This window comes from Oncorhynchus tshawytscha, unplaced genomic scaffold, assembly GCF_018296145.1.
Source record: "Oncorhynchus tshawytscha isolate Ot180627B unplaced genomic scaffold, Otsh_v2.0 Un_contig_564_pilon_pilon, whole genome shotgun sequence".
In the NCBI taxonomy this organism is placed as follows: domain Eukaryota; kingdom Metazoa; phylum Chordata; class Actinopteri; order Salmoniformes; family Salmonidae; genus Oncorhynchus; species Oncorhynchus tshawytscha.
Window position 1 is genome coordinate 257,501 of NW_024609738.1, and position 19,403 is coordinate 276,903.

The window sequence follows — 19,403 nt, forward strand, 5'->3', positions numbered from 1 at the left end:
ACACATCATATACTGGGTCAGGTACTGGGTCAGGTACAGGTACTGGGTCAGCTATACCCTACAGGTACTGGGTCAGGTACTGGGTCAGTTATACCCTACAGGTACTGGGTCAGGTATACCCTACAGGTACTGGGTCAGGTATACCCTACAGGTACTGGGTCAGATATACCCTACAGGTACTGGGTCAGGTATACCCTACAGGTACTGGGTCAGGTACTGGGTCAGGTATACCCTACAGGTACTGGGTCAGATATACCCTACAGGTACTGGGTCAGTTATACCCTACAGGTACTGGGTCAGCTATACCCTACAGGTACTGGGTCAGCTATACCCTACAGGTACTGGGTCAGGTACTGGGTCAGGTATACCCTACAGGTACTGGGTCAGATATACCCTACAGGTACTGGGTCAGATATACCCTACAGGTACTGGGTCAGTTATACCCTACAGGTACTGGGTCAGATATACCCTACAGGTACTGGGTCAGTTATACCCTACAGGTACTGGGTCAGTTATACCCTACAGGTACTGGGTCAGATATACCCTACACGTACTGGGTCAGTTATACCCTACAGGTACTGGGTCAGATATACCCTACACGTACTCAGTCAGGCCAGGGGTCTGAGGTGGTATAGGCTAGCCTTACCAACTGCAGAAACAGACTGACTACAACCTCACAGCACAGTTCACTGACTACTGAGTACAACCTCACAGTACAGTTCACTGACTACTGAGTACAACCTCACAGTACAGTTCACTGACTACAACCTCACAGCACAGTTCACTGAGTACAACCTCACAGCACAGTTCACTGACTACTGAGTACAACCTCACAGCACAGTTCACTGACTACTGAGTACAACCTCACAGCACAGTTCACTGACTACAACCTCACAGTACAGTTCACTGACTACTGAGTACAACCTCACAGCACAGTTCACTGACTACAACCTCACAGCACAGTTCACTGAGTACAACCTCACAGCACAGTTCACTGACTACAACCTCACAGTACAGTTCACTGACTACTGAGTACAACCTCACAGCACAGCTCACTGACTACTGAGTACAACCTCACAGCACAGTTCACTGACTACTGAGTACAACCTCACAGCACAGTTCACTGACTACTGAGTACAACCTCACAGCACAGTTCACTGACTACAACCTCACAGCACAGTTCACTGACTACAACCTCACAGCACAGTTCACTGACTACAACCTCACAGCACAGTTCACTGAGTACAACCTCACAGCACAGTTCACTGACTACAACCTCACAGCACAGTTCACTGACTACTGAGTACAACCTCACAGCACAGTTCACTGACTACTGAGTACAACCTCACAGCACAGTTCACTGACTACTGAGTACAACCTCACAGCACAGTTCACTGACTACTGAGTACAACCTCACAGCACAGTTCACTGACTACAACCTCACAGTACAGTTCACTGACTACTGAGTACAACCTCACAGCACAGTTCACTGACTACAACCTCACAGCACAGTTCACTGAGTACAACCTCACAGCACAGTTCACTGACTACAACCTCACAGTACAGTTCACTGACTACTGAGTACAACCTCACAGCACAGTTCACTGACTACTGAGTACAACCTCACAGCACAGCTCACTGACTACTGAGTACAACCTCACAGCACAGTTCACTGACTACTGAGTACAACCTCACAGCACAGTTCACTGACTACTGAGTACAACCTCACAGCACAGTTCACTGACTACTGAGTACAACCTCACAGCACAGTTCACTGAGTACAACCTCACAGCACAGTTCACTGACTACTGAGTACAACCTCACAGCACAGTTCACTGACTACAACCTCACAGTACAGTTCACTGACTACAACCTCACAGTACAGTTCACTGACTACAACCTCACACTGCTTCTTGACACACTGCTGCTTGACACACTGCTTCTTGACACACTGCTTCTTGACACACTGCTGCTTGACACACTGCTTCTTGACACACTGCTGCTTGACACACTGCTGCTTGACACACTGCTCGCTTAACACACTGCTGCTTGACACACTGCTGCTTGACACACTGCTTCTTGACACACTGCTTCTTGACACACTGCTGCTTGACACACTGCTGCTTGACACACTGCTCGCTTAACACACTGCTGCTTGACACACTGCTTCTTGACACACTGCTTCTTGACACACTGCTGCTTGACACACTGCTTCTTGACACACTGCTTCTTGACACACTGCTTCTTGACACACTGCTGCTTGACACACTGCTGCTTGACACACTGCTTCTTGACACACTGCTTCTTGACACACTGCTGCTTGACACACTGCTGCTTGACACACTGCTCACTTAACCCGGAAGCCAGCCGCACCAATGTGTTGGAGGAAACACCGTACACCTGGCGACCGTGTCAGCGTGCACTGAGCCTGGACCACCACAGGGGTCGCTAGAGCACGATGGGACAAGGACATCCCGGCCAGCCAAACCCTTTCCTAACCCGGACGATGCTAGGTCAATTGTGCGTTGCCTCATGGGTCTCCCAGTCGCAGCTGGCTGCGGCACAGCCCGGGATCGAACCCGGATCTGTAGTGACGCCTACAGACCGCTGCGCCACTCGGGAGTTCCCCTTATAAAATACATTTGATTGATTGATAATATGTGAGAAAAAGTAGGCAATATTTGACGGTCAGTGCGTACCCTGTCCAGTCTGGCATCGTCGCCCGCTCTCGAAGGAGAAGAGGTTGGAGTCGTAACCGTAGCGACGCAGACAGAGGTAAGGCCACTTGACGGTGTCACGTTTCCTGGTGTGGAGGATAAGCTCCTCCTCTGTCAGCTCCATCAAGCCTGAGCCCAACTCATTACCATCGTCATCCACATTTATCACCTGGGGGGGGAGAGAGACAGGTGTAGAGAGAGAGAGAGAGAGTGGGGGAGAGACAGGTGTAGAGAGAGAGAGAGAGTGAGAGAGAGAGAGTGAAAGAGAGAGTGAAAGAGAGAGCGAGAGAGAGAGAGACAGACACAGGGCTCATGAGGTTATCATAGAATCAGTTGGTGGACTATTATCACTTGGTCTGGACTGAGTTGAAGCTAGAAGCTCTGGACATGGATCACAGGAAGAAAGAGAACACTTCAGGTAAGTCATGGTGGAAAATCTTTAGGGTTCACTGGTGAATCACTTCCCTGTTGCTGTTAAAGACAACAGTCAGCTAGGTGGAGAGGGGTGGTGAGATTCACTTTGAGGCCATTGGCCCTGTTGATGGCTCTCAGGAGAGGAGAGGAGAGGAGAGGAGAGGAGAGGAGAGGAGAGGAGAGGAGAGGAGAGGAGAGGAGAGGAGAGGAGAGGAGAGGAGAGGAGAGGGAGGAGAGGAGAGGAGAGGAGAGGGAGAGGAGAGGAGAGAGAGGAGAGAGAGGAGAGGAGAGGAGAGGAGAGGAGAGGAGAGGAGAGGAGAGGAGAGGAGAGGAGAGGAGAGGAGAGGAGAGGAGAGGAGAGGAGAGGAAAGGAAGGAAAAGAAAAAGAGATGAAAAGAGGAGAGGAGAGAAAAGAGAGAAAAGAGAAGGAGAAGAGAAGAGAGGAGAAGGAGAAGAGAGAGAGAGAGAGAAGACGGAAGAGATGTTAGCAGTAGACCAGCATCAGTCTACAGCACAGTGTTAGCAGTAGCACTAGCATCAGTCTACAGCACAGTGTTAGCAGTAGCACTAGCATCAGAGTCTACAGCACAGTGTTAGCAGTAGCACAGCATCAGGTCTACAGCACAGTGTTAGCAGTAGTAGCATCACTACAGCAGTGTTCAGTAGTCTACAGCACAGTGTTAGCAGTAGCACTAGCATCAGGTCTACAGCACAGTGTTAGCAGTAGCACTAGCATCAGGTCTACAGCACAGTGTTAGCAGTAGCACTAGCATCAGGTCTACAGCACAGTGTTAGCAGTAGCACTAGCATCAGGTCTACAGCACAGTGTTAGCAGTAGCACTAGCATCAGGTCTACAGCACAGTGTTAGCAGTAGCACTAGCATCAGGTCTACAGCACAGTAGACAAAAGCAGATATGTCGCAGGCAGAGGGCCAGAGTCAGGCTGAATGGTTAATGATTTGACATGTCAGAAACAGCCAGACCAGTCATCCGTTGCTATATTACTGGTATCACATGATCCAACCTAGCTGGCCATTAAAGCCAAGCCGTGTCTGGTCTGACTAACACAGTACAGTACCTGTCTGTACACATACTATACTGCAGACAGTCTGTCTGTCCTTGTAGAAGCCCTGGTTAGAACACTACCACTATATACCCTGAGGTAGAAATGATCCTTTACCATGGGGAGGAGGAGGGAGGGACAGAGAGGGGGGGAGAGACAGGGAGGGGGTGGGACAGAGAGACAGAGAGGGGGAGGGAGAGACAGAGGAGGGAGGGAGGGAGGGAGGGAGGGAGGGAGGGAGGGAGGGAGGGGGGAGGGAGGGAGGGAGGGAGGGAGGGAGGGGGGGGAGGGAGGGAGGGAGGGAGGGAGGGGGGGCAGGGAGGGAGACAGAGAGGGGGCAGGGAGGGAGACAGAGAGGGGGCAGGGAGGGAGACAGAGAGGGGCAGGGAGGGAGAGAGAGGGGGCAGGGAGGGGAGAGAGAGGGGGGAGAGAGAGGGGGAGGGAGAGACAGAGAGGGGGAGGGAGAGACAGAGGGGGGGAGAGAGAGGAGGGAGGGAGGGAGAGAGACAGGGGGAGAGAGAGACAGACAGACAGACAGACAGGAGGCCAGCTATGTTGCCCACAAAATGATGTGGAAACTGAGCTGCACTTCCTAACCTCCTGCCAAATGTATGACCATATTAGAGAGACATATTTCCCTCAGATTACACAGATCCACAAAGAATTTGAAAACAAACACAATTTTGATAAACTCCCATATCTACCTGGTGAAATACCACAGTGTGACATCACAGCAGCAAGATGTGTGACCTGTTGCCACAAGAAAAGGGCAACCAGTGAAGAACAAACATTGTAAATACAACCCATATTTATGTTTATTTATTTTCCCTTTTGTACATTAACAGAGGGACGGAGAAGAGGGAGGGAGGGACGGAGAAGAGGGAGGGAGGGAGGGAGGGAGGGAGGGGGAGGGAGGGAGGGAGGGAGGGAGGGAGGGAGGGAGGGAGGGAGGGAGGGAGGGAGGGAGGGAGGGAGGGAGAAAAAGAAGGGGACCCACCTTGAATTTGCTCTGATGCTTATCAGGGAAGTCTTTGTCAGGACAGCTACAGTAGCTACCCATGTCTCGTTCAGAACACCATCTGACCTCTACAGGACAGAGGAGAGACAACACAGACATTATCCCTCAGACTGGAATGGCAACCTGGACAAGCTGACACTGTGAGGATCCCTGGAACCTTTACCATCACGTGTCCTCATTTCAGATCAAACGGATATCAAGACAAATTAACAGCATGGTACTTGCAACGCCAGGGTTGTGGGTTCGATTCCCATGGGGGACCAGTACAGGGAAAACTAGGATAATGTATGAACTCACTACTGTAAGTAAATTACTTCATTTTTTTTTACACACATTTGCCTTTGGATGATGCTGTACTTCCCCAAAACGGCCAGCAGGGGGCAGGCTGTAATAACACCACCACACTAACTCCCTTATATCAAGGATCTATCTACTATCTATCTCTAGTGCCCTATATCTAACCACTACTAGTCTATCTAACCACTACTAGTCTCTCTAGTGCCCTATATCTAGCCACTACTAGTCTGTCTCTATTCCCCTATATCTAGCCACTACTAGTCTGTCTCTATTCCCCTATATCTAACCACTACTAGTCTCTCTAGTGCCCTATATCTAACCACTACTAGTCTGTCTCTATTCCCCTATATCTAACCACTGCTAGTCTGTCTCTAGTCCCCTATATCCAGTCCCAGCTAGTTGCTGACATTGACATACAGCACACAGGTCTAACCTATATCCAGTATCCATCAATGTTCCAGGTGCCCTCCCCAGCGCTGGGTCCTGAGTCACACCTCACCATGGCCTGTCATCATCATGGTCCCCTCACATCAGCCTGCAGAGGAGAGAGATGCAGAGATTCAATATGGATGCTTTGTCATTCAAATGCACGCCAACACACTACAGATCAGGCTGAGAGTAGTGAGTAAAGCATGGATGCTGCAATTACTACATTGCTTTACAAAACAGACAGAGAGAGAGAGAGAGACAGAGACAGAGAGGGAGAAAGAGACAGAGGGAGAGGCAGAGAGAGACAGAGACAGAGAGGGAGAAAGAGACAGAGGGAGAGGCAGAGAGAGACAGAGAGAGAGAGAGGGAGAGACAGAGGGAGAGACAGAGGGAGAGACAGAGACAGAGAGAGAGAGAGGGAGAGACAGAGAGAGAGACAGAGGGAGAGACAGAGAGAGAGAGGGACAGAGAGAGACAGAGGGAGGGACAGAGAGAGACAGAGAGAGAGGGACAGAGAGACAGAGAGAGAGGGACAGAGAGACAGAGAGAGAGGGACAGAGAGAGAGGGAGGGACAGAAAGAGAGAGAGACAGACACGGAGAGAGACAGAGAGGGAGGGACAGAGAGACAGAGAGGGAGAGAGGAACAGAGAGACAGAGAGGGAGGGACAGAGAGACAGAGAGGGAGAGACAGACACGGAGAGAGACAGAGAGAGAGGGACAGAGAGACAGAAAGGGAGGGACAGAGACAGACCGAGAGAGAGAGACAGAGAGATGAAGTCACCTCACAGAACCCTGCTCGGTCTTGACACTGAGCTCCATGCCAGGTAACAGAGAAGAGGAGATGACAGTGAAGAGGAGGTGTGCTGCAGGTGAGAAGTGGAGGGTGGGACAATACAAATCAAAACATATAGAGACTGGGTGGACGGTGGGGGCTGACTGACTGGCTGGTACCTGAGCGACGGGTAGAGTATTAACCAGATACATGGGGCGTCAAGATTCTGTGTGTGTGTGTGTGTGTGTGTGTGTGTGTGTGTGTGTGTGTGCGCATATACAGTGCCTTGCGAAAGTATTCGGCCCCCTTGAACTTTGCGACCTTTTGCCACATTTCAGGCTTCAAACATAAAACACATTTTTTGTGAAGAATCCATCCATCCAACCTCACTGAGCTTGAGCTGTTTTGCAAGGAGGAATGGGAAAAAATGTCAGTCTCTCGATGTGCAAAACTGATAGAGACATACCCCAAGCGACATACAGCTGTAATCGCAGCAAAAGGTGGCACTACAAAGTATTAACTTAAGGGGGCTGAATAATTTTGCACGCCCAATTTTTCAGTTTTTGATTTGTTAAAAAGGTTTGAAATATCCAATAAATGTCGTTCCACTTCATGATTGTGTCCCACTTGTTGTTGATTCTTCACAAAAAAATACAGTTTTATATCTTTATGTTTGACGCCTGAAATGTGGCAAAAGGTCGCAAAGTTCAAGGGGGCCGAATACTTTCGCAAGGCACTGTACGTATCTGTGTGTGTGTGTGTGTGTGTGTGCTTGTGAGCAGTACGTGTGTATGCATGCGTGCGTGTGTGCATATACGTGTGTGTGTGTGTGTGTGTGTGTGTCACACCAGACTAATTAGATTGGGAGGCTCCAGGCTATATCTGCCTACTCAATCTTTCATAAAACAGAAAATAATTTGTCCAAAGCGGCCATTGTGTCTTCCTTTAGCACTCTGAGGAAAACACACAGAGAACCACTAGCTTCATATTAGAACCTACACACAGAGAGAACCACTAGCTCCATATTAGAACCTACACACACAGAACCTCTAGCTCCATATTAGAACCTACACACAGAGAACCACTAGCGTCACATTAGAACCTACACACACAGAACCTCTAGCTCCATATTAGAACCTACACACACAGAACCTCTAGCTCCATATTAGAACCTACACACACAGAACCTCTAGCTCCATATTAGAACCTACACACAGAGTACCACTAGCTCCATATTAGAACCTACACACAGAGAACCTCTAGCTTCATATTAGAACCTACACACAGAGAACCTCTAGCTCCATATTAGAACATACACACAGAGAACCACTCGCTCCATATTAGAACCTACACGCAGAGAACCTCTAGCTCCATATTAGAACCTACACACAGAGAAGCACTAGCCCCATATTAGAACCTACACACAGAGAACCACTAGCCCCATATTAGAACCTACACACAGAGAACCACTAGCGTCACATTAGAACCTACACACACAGAACCTCTAGCTCCATATTAGAACCTACACACACAGAACCTCTAGCTCCATATTAGAACCTACACACACAGAACCTCTAGCTCCATATTAGAACCTACACACAGAGTACCACTAGCTCCATATTAGAACCTACACACAGAGAACCTCTAGCTTCATATTAGAACCTACACACAGAGAACCTCTAGCTCCATATTAGAACCTACACACAGAGAACCACTCGCTCCATATTAGAACCTACACGCAGAGAACCTCTAGCTCCATATTAGAACCTACACACAGAGAAGCACTAGCCCCATATTAGAACCTACACACACAGAACCTCTAGCTCCATATTAGAACCTACACATGGAGAACCTCTAGCTCCATATTAGAACCTACACACACAGAACCTCTAGCTCCATATTAGAACCTACACACAGAGAACCACTAGCTCCATATTAGAACCTACACACAGAGAAGCACTAGCTCCATATTAGAACCTACACACACAGAACCTCTAGCTCCATATTAGAACCTACACACAGAGAACCTCTAGCTCCATATTAGAACCTACACACAGAGAACCACTAGCGTCACATTAGAACCTACACACACAGAACCTCTAGCTCCATATTAGAACCTACACACACAGAACCTCTAGCTCCATATTAGAACCTACACACAGAGAACTACTAGCTCCATATTAGAACCTACACACAGAGAACCTCTAGCTCCATATTAGAACCTACACACAGAGAACCTCTAGCTCCATATTAGAACCTACACACAGAGAACCTCTAGCTCCATATTAGAACCTACACACAGAGAACCTCTAGCTCCATATTAGAACCTACACACACAGAACCTCTAGCTCCATATTAGAACCTACACACAGAGAACCTCTAGCTCCATATTAGAACCTACACACACAGAACCTCTAGCTCCATATTAGAACCTACAGAGAACACTAGCTCCATATTAGAGAACCTCTAGCTCCATATTAGAACCTACACACACAGAACCTCTAGCTCCATATTAGAACCTACACACAGAGAACCTCTAGCTCCATATTAGAACCTACACACAGAGAACCACTAGCTCTATATTAGAACCTACACACAGAGAACCACAGCTCCAGAACCTACACAGAGAACCACTAGCTCCATATTAGAACCTACACACAGAGAACCTCTAGCTCCATATTAGAACCTACACACAGAGAACCTCTAGCTCCATATTAGAACCTACACACAGAGAACCTCTAGCTCATATTAGAACCTACACACAGAGAACCACTAGCTCCATATTAGAACCTATACACAGAGAACCACTAGCTCCATATTAGAACCTACACACAGAGAACCACTAGCTCCATATTAGAACCTACACACAGAGAACCTCTAGCTCCATATTAGAACCTACACACAGAGAACCACTAGCTCCATATTAGAACCTACACACAGAGAACCTCTAGCTCCATATTAGAACCTACACACAGAGAACCACTAGCTCCATATTAGAACCTACACATGGATAACCTCTAGCTCCATATTAGAACCTACACACAGAGAACCACTAGCTCCATATTAGAACCTACACACAGAGAACCTCTAGCTCCATATTAGAACCTACACACAGAGAACCACTAGCTCCATATTAGAACCTATACACAGAGAACCACTAGCTCTATATTAGAACCTACACACAGAGAACCTCTAGCTCCATATTAGAACCTACACACACAGAGAACCACTAGCTCTATATTAGAACCTACACACAGAGAACCTCTAGCTCCATATTAGAACCTACATTTGAAACAAACCTACTTTCAGAAATAGGTTGTAGAGGCAGTCTCTCTGCTTACAGAAAGGCCTTGGACACATTAGGGATTGATAATATACACACACACACACACACACACACACACACACACACACACACACACACACACAAAAAAAAATCTACTTCCACACAACCCAACAGTTAAACATCTGTTTATTTGATATGATACAACAAGATGATTTAAGATTTGGAGCTACAGTGATTTACTGGAACACATTGAAATGAGTGACTAGCTACACGACACAGCCCAGCTCAGCCCAGCTATCAGGTAACCTGGTTCCATCAAGGTCTCAGGTTACCCAGACAAAGCAGCCGATCAGGTAACCTGGTTCCATCAAGGTCTCAGGTTACCCAGACAAAGCAGCCGATCAGGTAACCTGGTTCCATCAAGGTCTCAGGTTACCCAGACAAAGCAGCCGATCAGGTAACCTGGTTCCATCAAGGTCTCAGGTTACCCAGACAAAGCAGCCGATCAGGTAACCTGGTTCCATCAAGGTCTCAGGTTACCTAGACAAAGCAGCCGATCAGGTAACCTGGTTCCATCAAGGTCTCAGGTTACCCAGACAAAGCAGCCGATCAGGTAACCTGGTTCCATCAAGGTCTCAGGTTACCTAGACAAAGCAGCCAGACAGACTATTACCATTTAAAGTCTCACCATCACCGTGACAACAACCAAATACTCTGGGTGGGTGGTTTCCACTACGTAGTAAACAATGAGTGATTATAGAACCAGAGAGTGTTGTCTTAACAGTGTGTGTGTGTGTGTGTGTGTGTGTGTGTGTGTGTGTGTGTGTGTGTGTGTGTGTGTGAGAGAGAGAGAACACGATAAATGATCAACAGTTTAGAAGGCTTCCTGTAGGCTGACTGAGAAATGAAAACAAATCCTCCATGAACCTTGACGCCCCCACATGTAGAGGGGGGAGGACACCAAATCTACATGTGCGTGCGTACATGCAGTTTCACACACAGTCACACACACACACACACAGTCACAAACACACACACTCACAGTCACACACACACACACAAACACAGTCACGCACGGTCACACACACAAAGTCCCACACACACACACACACACAAAGTCCCACACACACACACACACACACACAGTCACACACACACAGCTCTGTGCCGTACCACCAGGCACAGCCTCCAACCAACAGACTCACCTGACTGGGGGGAGTCCTGGCTTCTCTGGCTGGTAGGTGAAATTACCTCCAGACACTGATCCTGGGTCAGTTTAGCATTTCTCCCACTAATGGTTAATGTTAGGATTGGGGGAGGGGGATCTGATTCTGGGTCAGTTTAGCATTTTCCCCAGTAATGGTTAATGTTAGGATTGGGGGAGGGGGATCTGATCCTGGGTCAGTTTAACATTTTCCCCAGTAATGGTTAATGTTAGGATTGGGGGAGGGGGATCTGATCCTGGGTCAGTTTAGCATTTTCCCCAGTAATGGTTAATGTTAGGATTGGGGGAGGGGGATCTGATCCTGGGTCAGTTTAACATTTTCCCCAGTAATGGTTAATGTTAGGATTGGGGGAGGGGGATCTGATCCTAGACCTGTACCTAGAGAAAAGTTAACACCCCTGACTGGCAAGGCTAATCTAACCCTCCAACTGACAGGAATGTAAAATGCATCAACATTTACAATCATTTCTGCGTAGGTCTTGGCTGTAAATAGGAGTGCAGAAAGCCTTGTAATAGACTAGAGACTAATAGATTACAACTAGACTAGAGAAACCACATGACGCAAATAGACTAGAGAAACCACATGACGCAAATAGACTAGAGAAACCACATGATGCAAATAGACTAGAGAAACCACATGATGCACTAGAGAAACCACATGACGCAAATAGACTAGAGAAACCACATGACGCAACTAGACTAGAGAAACCACTTGATGCACTAGAGAAACCACATGACGCAAATAGACTAGAGAAACCACATGATGCACTAGAGAAACCACATGACGCAAATAGACTAGAGAAACCACATGATGCAAATAGACTAGAGAAACCACATGACGCAAATAGACTAGAGAAACCACATGACGCAACTAGACTAGAGAAACCACATGACGCAAATAGACTAGAGAAACCACATGACGCAACTAGACTAGAGAAACCACATGACGCAACTAGACTAGAGAAACCACATGACGCAACTAGACTAGAGAAACCACATGACGCAAATAGACTAGAGAAACCACATGACGCAAATAGACTAGAGAAACCACATGATGCAAATAGACTAGAGAAACCACATGATGCAAATAGACTAGAGAAACCACATGACGCAAATAGACTAGAGAAACCACATGATGCACTAGAGAAACCACATGGTGCAAATAGACTAGAGAAACCACATGATGCACTAGAGAAACCACATGATGAAAATAGACTAGAGAAACCACATGACGCAAATAGACTAGAGAAACCACATGATGCAAATAGACTAGAGAAACCACATGATGCAAATAGACTAGAGAAACCACGTGATGCAAATAGACTAGAGAAACCACGTGATGCATGTACTGAAAACCTGTGTGTGTGTGTGTGTGTGTGTGTCGTGTGTGTGTGTGCGTGTGCGTGTGCGTGTGTGTGTGTGCGTGTGTGTGTGTGTACAGAGAGGCCATGCGTACAGCGAGGGTTAACCAGGTTGCCTGTCTGATCACTGACAATGATGAGACAGCCTATAGGGAGGAGGTCAGTCACCTGGCAGTGTGGTGCCACGACAACAACTTCTCCCTCAACGTCAGCAACAACCGCCCCCATCCACACACACACAGTTGTGAAGAGGACACGACAGCGCCTCTTTCCCCCACCCCCAGGTGGTTGAAAAGATTGGACTCTACCTACTCACTGGACTCTACCTATTCACTGGACTCTACCTACTCACTGGACTCTACCTACTCGCTGGACTCTACCTATTCGCTGGACTCTACCTACTCACTGGAATCTACCTACTTACCGGACTCTACCTACTCACTGAAATCTACCTACTCACGGACTCTACCTACTCGCTGGACTCTACCTACTCACTGGAATCTACCTACTTACCGGACTCTACCTACTCACTGGACTCTACCCAGTCACTGGACTCTACCTACTCACTGGACTTTACCCCTATCTAAATGTACATATCAACCTCAATTACCTCGTACCCCTGCACATCAACTCAGTATTGGTACTTCCTGTATATAGCCATGTTATTACCTCGTACCCCTGCACATTGACTCAGTATTGGTACTTCCTGTATATAGTCATGTTATTACCTCATACCCCAACACATCAACTCAGTACTGGTACTTCCTGTATATAGCCATGTTATTACCTCATACCCCTGCATTGACTCAGTACTGGTACTTCCTGTATATAGCCATGTTATTACCTCATACCCCTGCATTGACTCAGTACTGGTACTTCCTGTAAATAGCCATGTTATTACCTCATACCCCAACACATCAACTCAGTATTGGTACTTCCTGTATATAGTCATGTTATTACCTCATACCCCTGCATTGACTCAGGACTGATACTTCCTGTATATAGTCATGCCCCTGCACATTGACTCAGTACTGGTACTTCCTGTATATAGTCATGTTATTACCTCATACCCCTGCATTGACTCAGTACTGGTACTTCCTGTATATAGCCATGTTATTACCTGGTAATAGGTAGGAATAGGAAGCATGTCACTGTTAGTCTACACCGGTTGTTTAGGAAGCATGTCACTGTTAGTCTACACCGGTTGTTTAGGAAGCATGTCACTGTTAGTCTACACCGGTTGTTTAGGAAGCATGTCACTGTTAGTCTACACCGGTTGTCTAGGAAGCATGTCACTGTTAGTCTACACCAGTTGTTTAGGAAGCATGTCACTGTTAGTCTACACCGGTTGTTCAGGAAGCATGTCACTGTTAGTCTACACCGGTTGTTCAGGAAGCATGTCACTGTTAGTCTACACCGGTTGTTCAGGAAGCATGTCACTGTTAGTCTACACCGGTTGTTCAGGAAGCATGTCACTGTTAGTCTACACCGGTTGTTCAGGAAGCATGTCACTGTTAGTCTACACCGGTTGTTTAGGAAGCATGTCACTGTTAGTCTACACCGGTTGTCTAGGAAGCATGTCACTGTTAGTCTACACCAGTTGTTTAGGAAGCATGTCACTGTTAGTCTACACCGGTTGTTCAGGAAGCATGTCACTGTTAGTCTACACCGGTTGTTCAGGAAGCATGTCACTGTTAGTCTACACCGGTTGTTCAGGAAGCATGTCACTGTTAGTCTACACCGGTTGTTCAGGAAGCATGTCACTGTTAGTCTACACCGGTTGTTCAGGAAGCATGTCACTGTTAGTCTACACCGGTTGTTCAGGAAGCATGTCACTGTTAGTCTACACCGGTTGTTCAGGAAGCATGTCACTGTTAGTCTACACCGGTTGTTCAGGAAGCATGTCACTGTTAGTCTACACCGGTTGTTTAGGAAGCATGTGACAAATAACACTTGCCCTCAGTCTCCAAGCTACAGTACATACTTCCATAATGAATGTAGAGACGCTGGCCATGCTGAGAGAAAGCACACGTCATACAGCTCCTTTATACTTCTCTGTCTCTTTCCCTCCCTCCCACCCCCTCTCTCATTCTCCTTCTACCCCTTTCTCCCTCCTTCTATCTCTGTCCCTCAGTCCTCTCTCCTCCCCTCTCTCATTCTCCTTCTACCCCCTTCTCCCTCCTTCTCTCTCTGTCCCTCAGTCCTCTCTCCTCCCCTCTCTCATTCTCCTTCTACCCCTTTCTCCCTCCTTCTATCTCTGTCCCTCAGTCCTCTCCCATCCCCTCTCTCATTCTCCTTCTACCCCCTTCTCCCTCCTTCTATCTCTGTCCCTCAGTCCTCTCCCATCCCCTCTCTCATTCTCCTTCTACCCCTTTCTCCCTCCTTCTATCTCTGTCCCTCAGTCCTCTCTCCTCCCCTCTCTCATTCTCCTTCTACCCCTTTCTCCCTCCTTCTATCTCTGTCCCTCAGTCCTCTCTCCTCCCCTCTCTCATTCTCCTTCTACCCCCTTCTCCCTCCTTCTCTCTCTGTCCCTCAGTCCTCTCTCCTCCCCTCTCTCATTCTCCTTCTACCCCTTTCTCCCTCCTATCTCTGTCCCTCAGTCCTCTCTCCTCCCCTCTCTCATTCTCCTTCTACCCCTTCTCCCTCCTTCTATCTCTGTCCCTCAGTCCTCTCTCCTCCCCTCTCTCATTCTCCTTCTACCCCCTTCTCCCTCCTTCTCTCTCTGTCCCTCAGTCCTCTCTCCTCCCCTCTCATTCTCCTTCTCCCTCCTTCTCTCTCTGTCTCTTTTCCTCCCTCCCTTCCCCTCTCTCATTCTCCTTCTCCCTCCTTCTCTCTCTGTCTCTTTTCCTCCCCTCCCCTCCCCTCTCTCATTCTCCTTCTACCCCTATCTCCCTCCTTCTCTCTCTGTCCCTCAGTCCCATCACCTTCTCTTTCAATTTCCCTCTCCTCTCTCCTTCTCTTTCTGGCCCCCATTAGTCCTCTCTCCTTCCCTCTGTCCCTCCTTAGTCCTCCCTCTCCTTTCTCTGTCCCTCAGTCCTTTCTCTTCCCCTCTCTGTCCTTCCTTAGTCCTTCCTCTCCTCTCTCTGTCCCTCCTTAGTCCTCTCTCTGTCCCTCCTTAGTCCTCTCTCTGCCCCTCCTTAGTCCTCTCTCCGCCCCTCAGTCCTCTGTACGTTCCTCAGTCCTCTCTCCGTCCCTCAGTCCTCTCTCCGTTCCTCAGTCCTCTCTCCGTCCCTCAGTCCTCTCTCCGTCCCTCAGTCCTCTCTCCGTCCCTCAGTACTCTCTCTGTCCCTCAGTCCTCTCTCTGTCCCTCAGTCCTCTCTCCTTCTCTCTCTGTCCCTCAGTCCTCTCTCCGTCCCTCAGTCCTCTCTCTGTCCCTCAGTCCTCTCTCCTTCTCTCTCTGTCCCTCCTTAGTCCTCTCTCTGTCCATCCTTAGTCCTCTCTCCTCTCTGTCCCTCCTTAGTCCTCTCTCCGTCCCGCCTTAGTCCTCTCTCCTTCTCTCTCTGTCCCTCCTTAGTCCTCTCTCTGTCCATCCTTAGTCCTCTCTCCTCTCTGTCCCTCCTTAGTCCTCTCTCCGTCCCGCCTTAGTCCTCTCTCCTCTCTCTGTCCCTCCTTAGTCCTCTCTCCTCTCTCTGTCCCTCCTTAGACCTCTCTCCTCTCTCTGTCCCTCCTTAGTCCTCTCTCTGTCCCTCCTTAGTCCTCTCTCCTTCCCTCTGTCCCTCCTTAGTCCTCTCTCCTTCCCTCTCTCCCTCCTTAGTCCTCTCTCCCTCCTTAGTCCTCTCTCTGTCCCTCCTTAGTCCTTTCTCCTCTCTCTGTCCCTCCTTAGTCCCTCTCTCTGTCCCTCCTTAGTCCTCTCTCCTTCCCTCTGTCCCTCCTTAGTCCTCTCTGTCCCTCCTTAGTCCTCCCTCTGTCCCTCCTTAGTCCTCTCCTCCTCTGTCCCTCCTTAGTCCTCTCCTTCCCTCTGTCCCTCCTTAGTCCTCTCTCCCTCCTCCCTCTCTGTCCCTCCTTAGTCCTCTCTCCTCCCTCTGTCCCTCCTTAGTCCTCTCTCTCTCTCTGTCCCTCCTTAGTCCTCTCTCCTTCTCCTCTGTCCCTCCTTAGTCCTCTCTCTGTCCCTCCTTAGTCCTCTCTCCTCTCTCTGTCCCTCCTTAGTCCTCCTCTCTGTCCCTCCTTAGTCCTCCTCTGTCCCTCCTTAGTCCCTCCTTAGTCCTCTCTCTGTCCCTCCTAGTCCCTCTCCTTAGTCCCTCCTTAGTCCTCTCTCTGTCCCTCCTTAGTCCTCTCTCCTCTCTCTGTCCCTCCTTAGTCTCTCTCTCCTTCCCTCTGTCCCTCCTTAGTCCCTCTCTGTCCCTCCTCTCCCTCTGTCCCTCCTTAGTCCTCTCTCCTCCTCTGTCCCTCCTTAGTCCTCTCCTCCCTCTGTCCCTCCTTAGTCCTCCCTCTGTCCCTCCTTAGTCCTTTCTCCTCTCCTCCTTAGTCCTCTCTCCTCTCTCTGTCCCTCCTTAGTCCTCTCTCCCTCTCTGTCCCTCCTTAGTCCTCTCTCCTTCCCTCTGTCCCTCCTTAGTCCCTCTCTGTCCCTCCTTAGTCCTCCCTCTGTCCCTCCTTAGTCCTCTCTCCTCTCTCTGTCCCTCCTTAGTCCTCTCTCCTTCCCTCTGTCCCTCCTTAGTCCTCCCTCTGTCCCTCCTTAGTCCTTTCTCCTCTCTCTGTCCCTCCTTAGTCCTCTCTCCTCTCTCTGTCCTTAGTCCTCTCTCCTTCCCTCTGTCCCTCCTTAGTCCTCTCTCCTCTCTCTGTCCCGCCTTAGTCCTCTCTCCTTCCCTCTGTCCCTCCTTAGTCCTCTCTCTGTCCCTCCTTAGTCCTCTCTCCTTCCCTCTGTCCCTCCTTAGTCCTCTCTCTGTCCCTCCTTAGTCCTCTCTCCTTCAATTTCCCTCTCTACTTCTCTCTCCCCCTACCCTGCCCCCCTCCTCTCTTTCTCTAGAAAGAGATCAAACATAAACACCATGGTTTGTCTCTCTGTCTGACACGTGAACCATCTCTGGCCTCTGCTTTTTACCCAGCAAGGCAAAGGGCCTGACGGGCGGTGCTTTATTCTGAGTTCTACTCTCCATGAGCAGAGGGGATGGATGGAGGAGAGAGAACCACACACAGAGACAGAGAGAGAACCACACACAGAGACAGAGAGAGAACCACACACAGACAGAGAGACAGAGACAGAACCACACACAGAGACAGAGAGAGAACCACACACAGAGACAGAGAGAGAACCACACACAGAGACAGAGAGAGAACCACACCTAGAGACAGAGAACCACACACAGAGACAGAGAACCACACACAGAGACAGAGAACCACACACAGAGACCGAGAACCACATACCGAGACAGAGAACCACACACAGAGACAGATAACCACACACAGACAGAGAGACAGAGAGAGAACCACACAGAGACAGAGAACCACACACAGAGACAAAGAGACCAAGAGACAGCGAGAGAACCACACACAGAGACCGAGAGACAGAGAGACCGAGAGGGAACCACACACAAAGCCCGAGAGACCGAGAGAGAGAGAGCGAGAGACACAGAGAGAGTGTGGACGGTCAGTTCAGCTTGCTGTGTGTGTCTGAAGTTCCCTTGAGGCTGTTTACCCTCAGATAGACCCCAACCTTATCTGACCGTTCTCTCCCCCACGACGTCTCTCTCAGATGAAGGATCTCCATGGCTCTCTCTCCCTCTCTCCCTCCCTCCCCCCCTCCCTCCCTCTCTCCCTCCCTCCCTCTCTCCCTCCCTCCCTCCCTCTCTCCCCCCTCCCTCTCTCCTCCCGACGTCTCTCTCAGATGAAGGATCTCCATGGCTCTCTCTCCCTCCCTCCCTCTCTCCCCCTCCCTCTTTCCCTCCTCCCTCCCTCTCTCTCTCCCTCCCTCCCTCCCTCCTCCCTCTCCCTCCCTCCCTCCCTCCCCCTCCCTCCCTCCCTCTCTCTCTCCTCTCTCCCTCCCTCCCTCCCTCCCTCCCTCCCCCTCTCCTCCCGACGTCTCTCTCAGATGAAGGATCTTCATGGCTCTCACATTCCTTCCTGGCCTATTCTTAGCCGGGCCCCTGGACGAGTCGCCCTGCCCAGCACACCTACACGTCCTCAGCAGCAGGCAGGCTGGGATGGCACACAGCCAGGTAGCATGGCCAAACCAAAAGACAACTGAAGGGTAGTGGGGGAGTTAGTACTAACACCAATATAGGCTACCGTTGAAGAATGTTAGCAACTAACACAACTTCTCAACACCATCGACTACCAGCTCCATTTCTGTGGATAACGGCCAAGAGAATGTGGGAGAAAACATGAGAGTACCAACAGAGAGAGGTGAAGGGGAGGAAGAGGAGGAGCTAGAGAGAGCTGTAGCTGTTAGTCTACTGGTAGTGTTCTGTACCCTGGGAGGAAGAGGAGGAGCTAGAGAGAGCTGTAGCTGTTAGTCTACTGGTAGTGTTCTGTACCCTGTACCGTTATGAACACAATCCCCCTCATTCCCACCCCGTCAAACACACGGAGCATCAGAACGTGAACTAGGCCTACGCAACGCCAGCCTGCCGTTGACTCACTGGAGGGAAAATGACTGCTTAAAACAACTAACAAAAACCATTTTCACCCACTCAGCTGACCTCGTGGTAGAGAAGAGAAGACTGCTGGCAGAGAGAATGAGAATGGGAGAGAGAGATGTAGCAGAGAGAGAGAGAGAGAGAGAGAGAGAGAGAGAGAGAGAGAGAGAGAGAGAGAGAGAGAGAGAGAGAGAGAGAGAGAGAGAGAGAGAGAGAGAGAGAGAGAGAGAGAGAGAGAGAGAGAGAGA

The 19,403-nt window shown here is 49.2% G+C and overlaps 1 protein-coding gene across 2 annotated transcripts in view; it reads right to left on the bottom strand.

The window, feature by feature from the left end:
• LOC112241360 (fibroblast growth factor receptor substrate 2) overlaps window positions 1-19,403 on the bottom strand; it is an 84,564-nt gene that overhangs the window by 6,821 nt on the left and 58,340 nt on the right. The window contains exons 1-4 of one of the 2 annotated variants that reach the window (XM_042317434.1): window positions 6,721-6,933; window positions 5,943-6,044; window positions 5,192-5,280; window positions 2,700-2,886 (exon numbers count right to left, since the gene is read on the bottom strand). In XM_042317434.1, the coding sequence (XP_042173368.1) occupies window positions 2,700-2,886; window positions 5,192-5,254 (250 nt within the window). In that variant the 5' untranslated portion in view covers window positions 5,255-5,280; window positions 5,943-6,044; window positions 6,721-6,933. Of the gene's footprint in view, window positions 1-2,699; window positions 2,887-5,191; window positions 5,281-5,942; window positions 6,045-6,720; window positions 6,934-19,403 lie in introns of those variants that run through there. The other variant, XM_042317433.1, reaches the window with a different exon arrangement.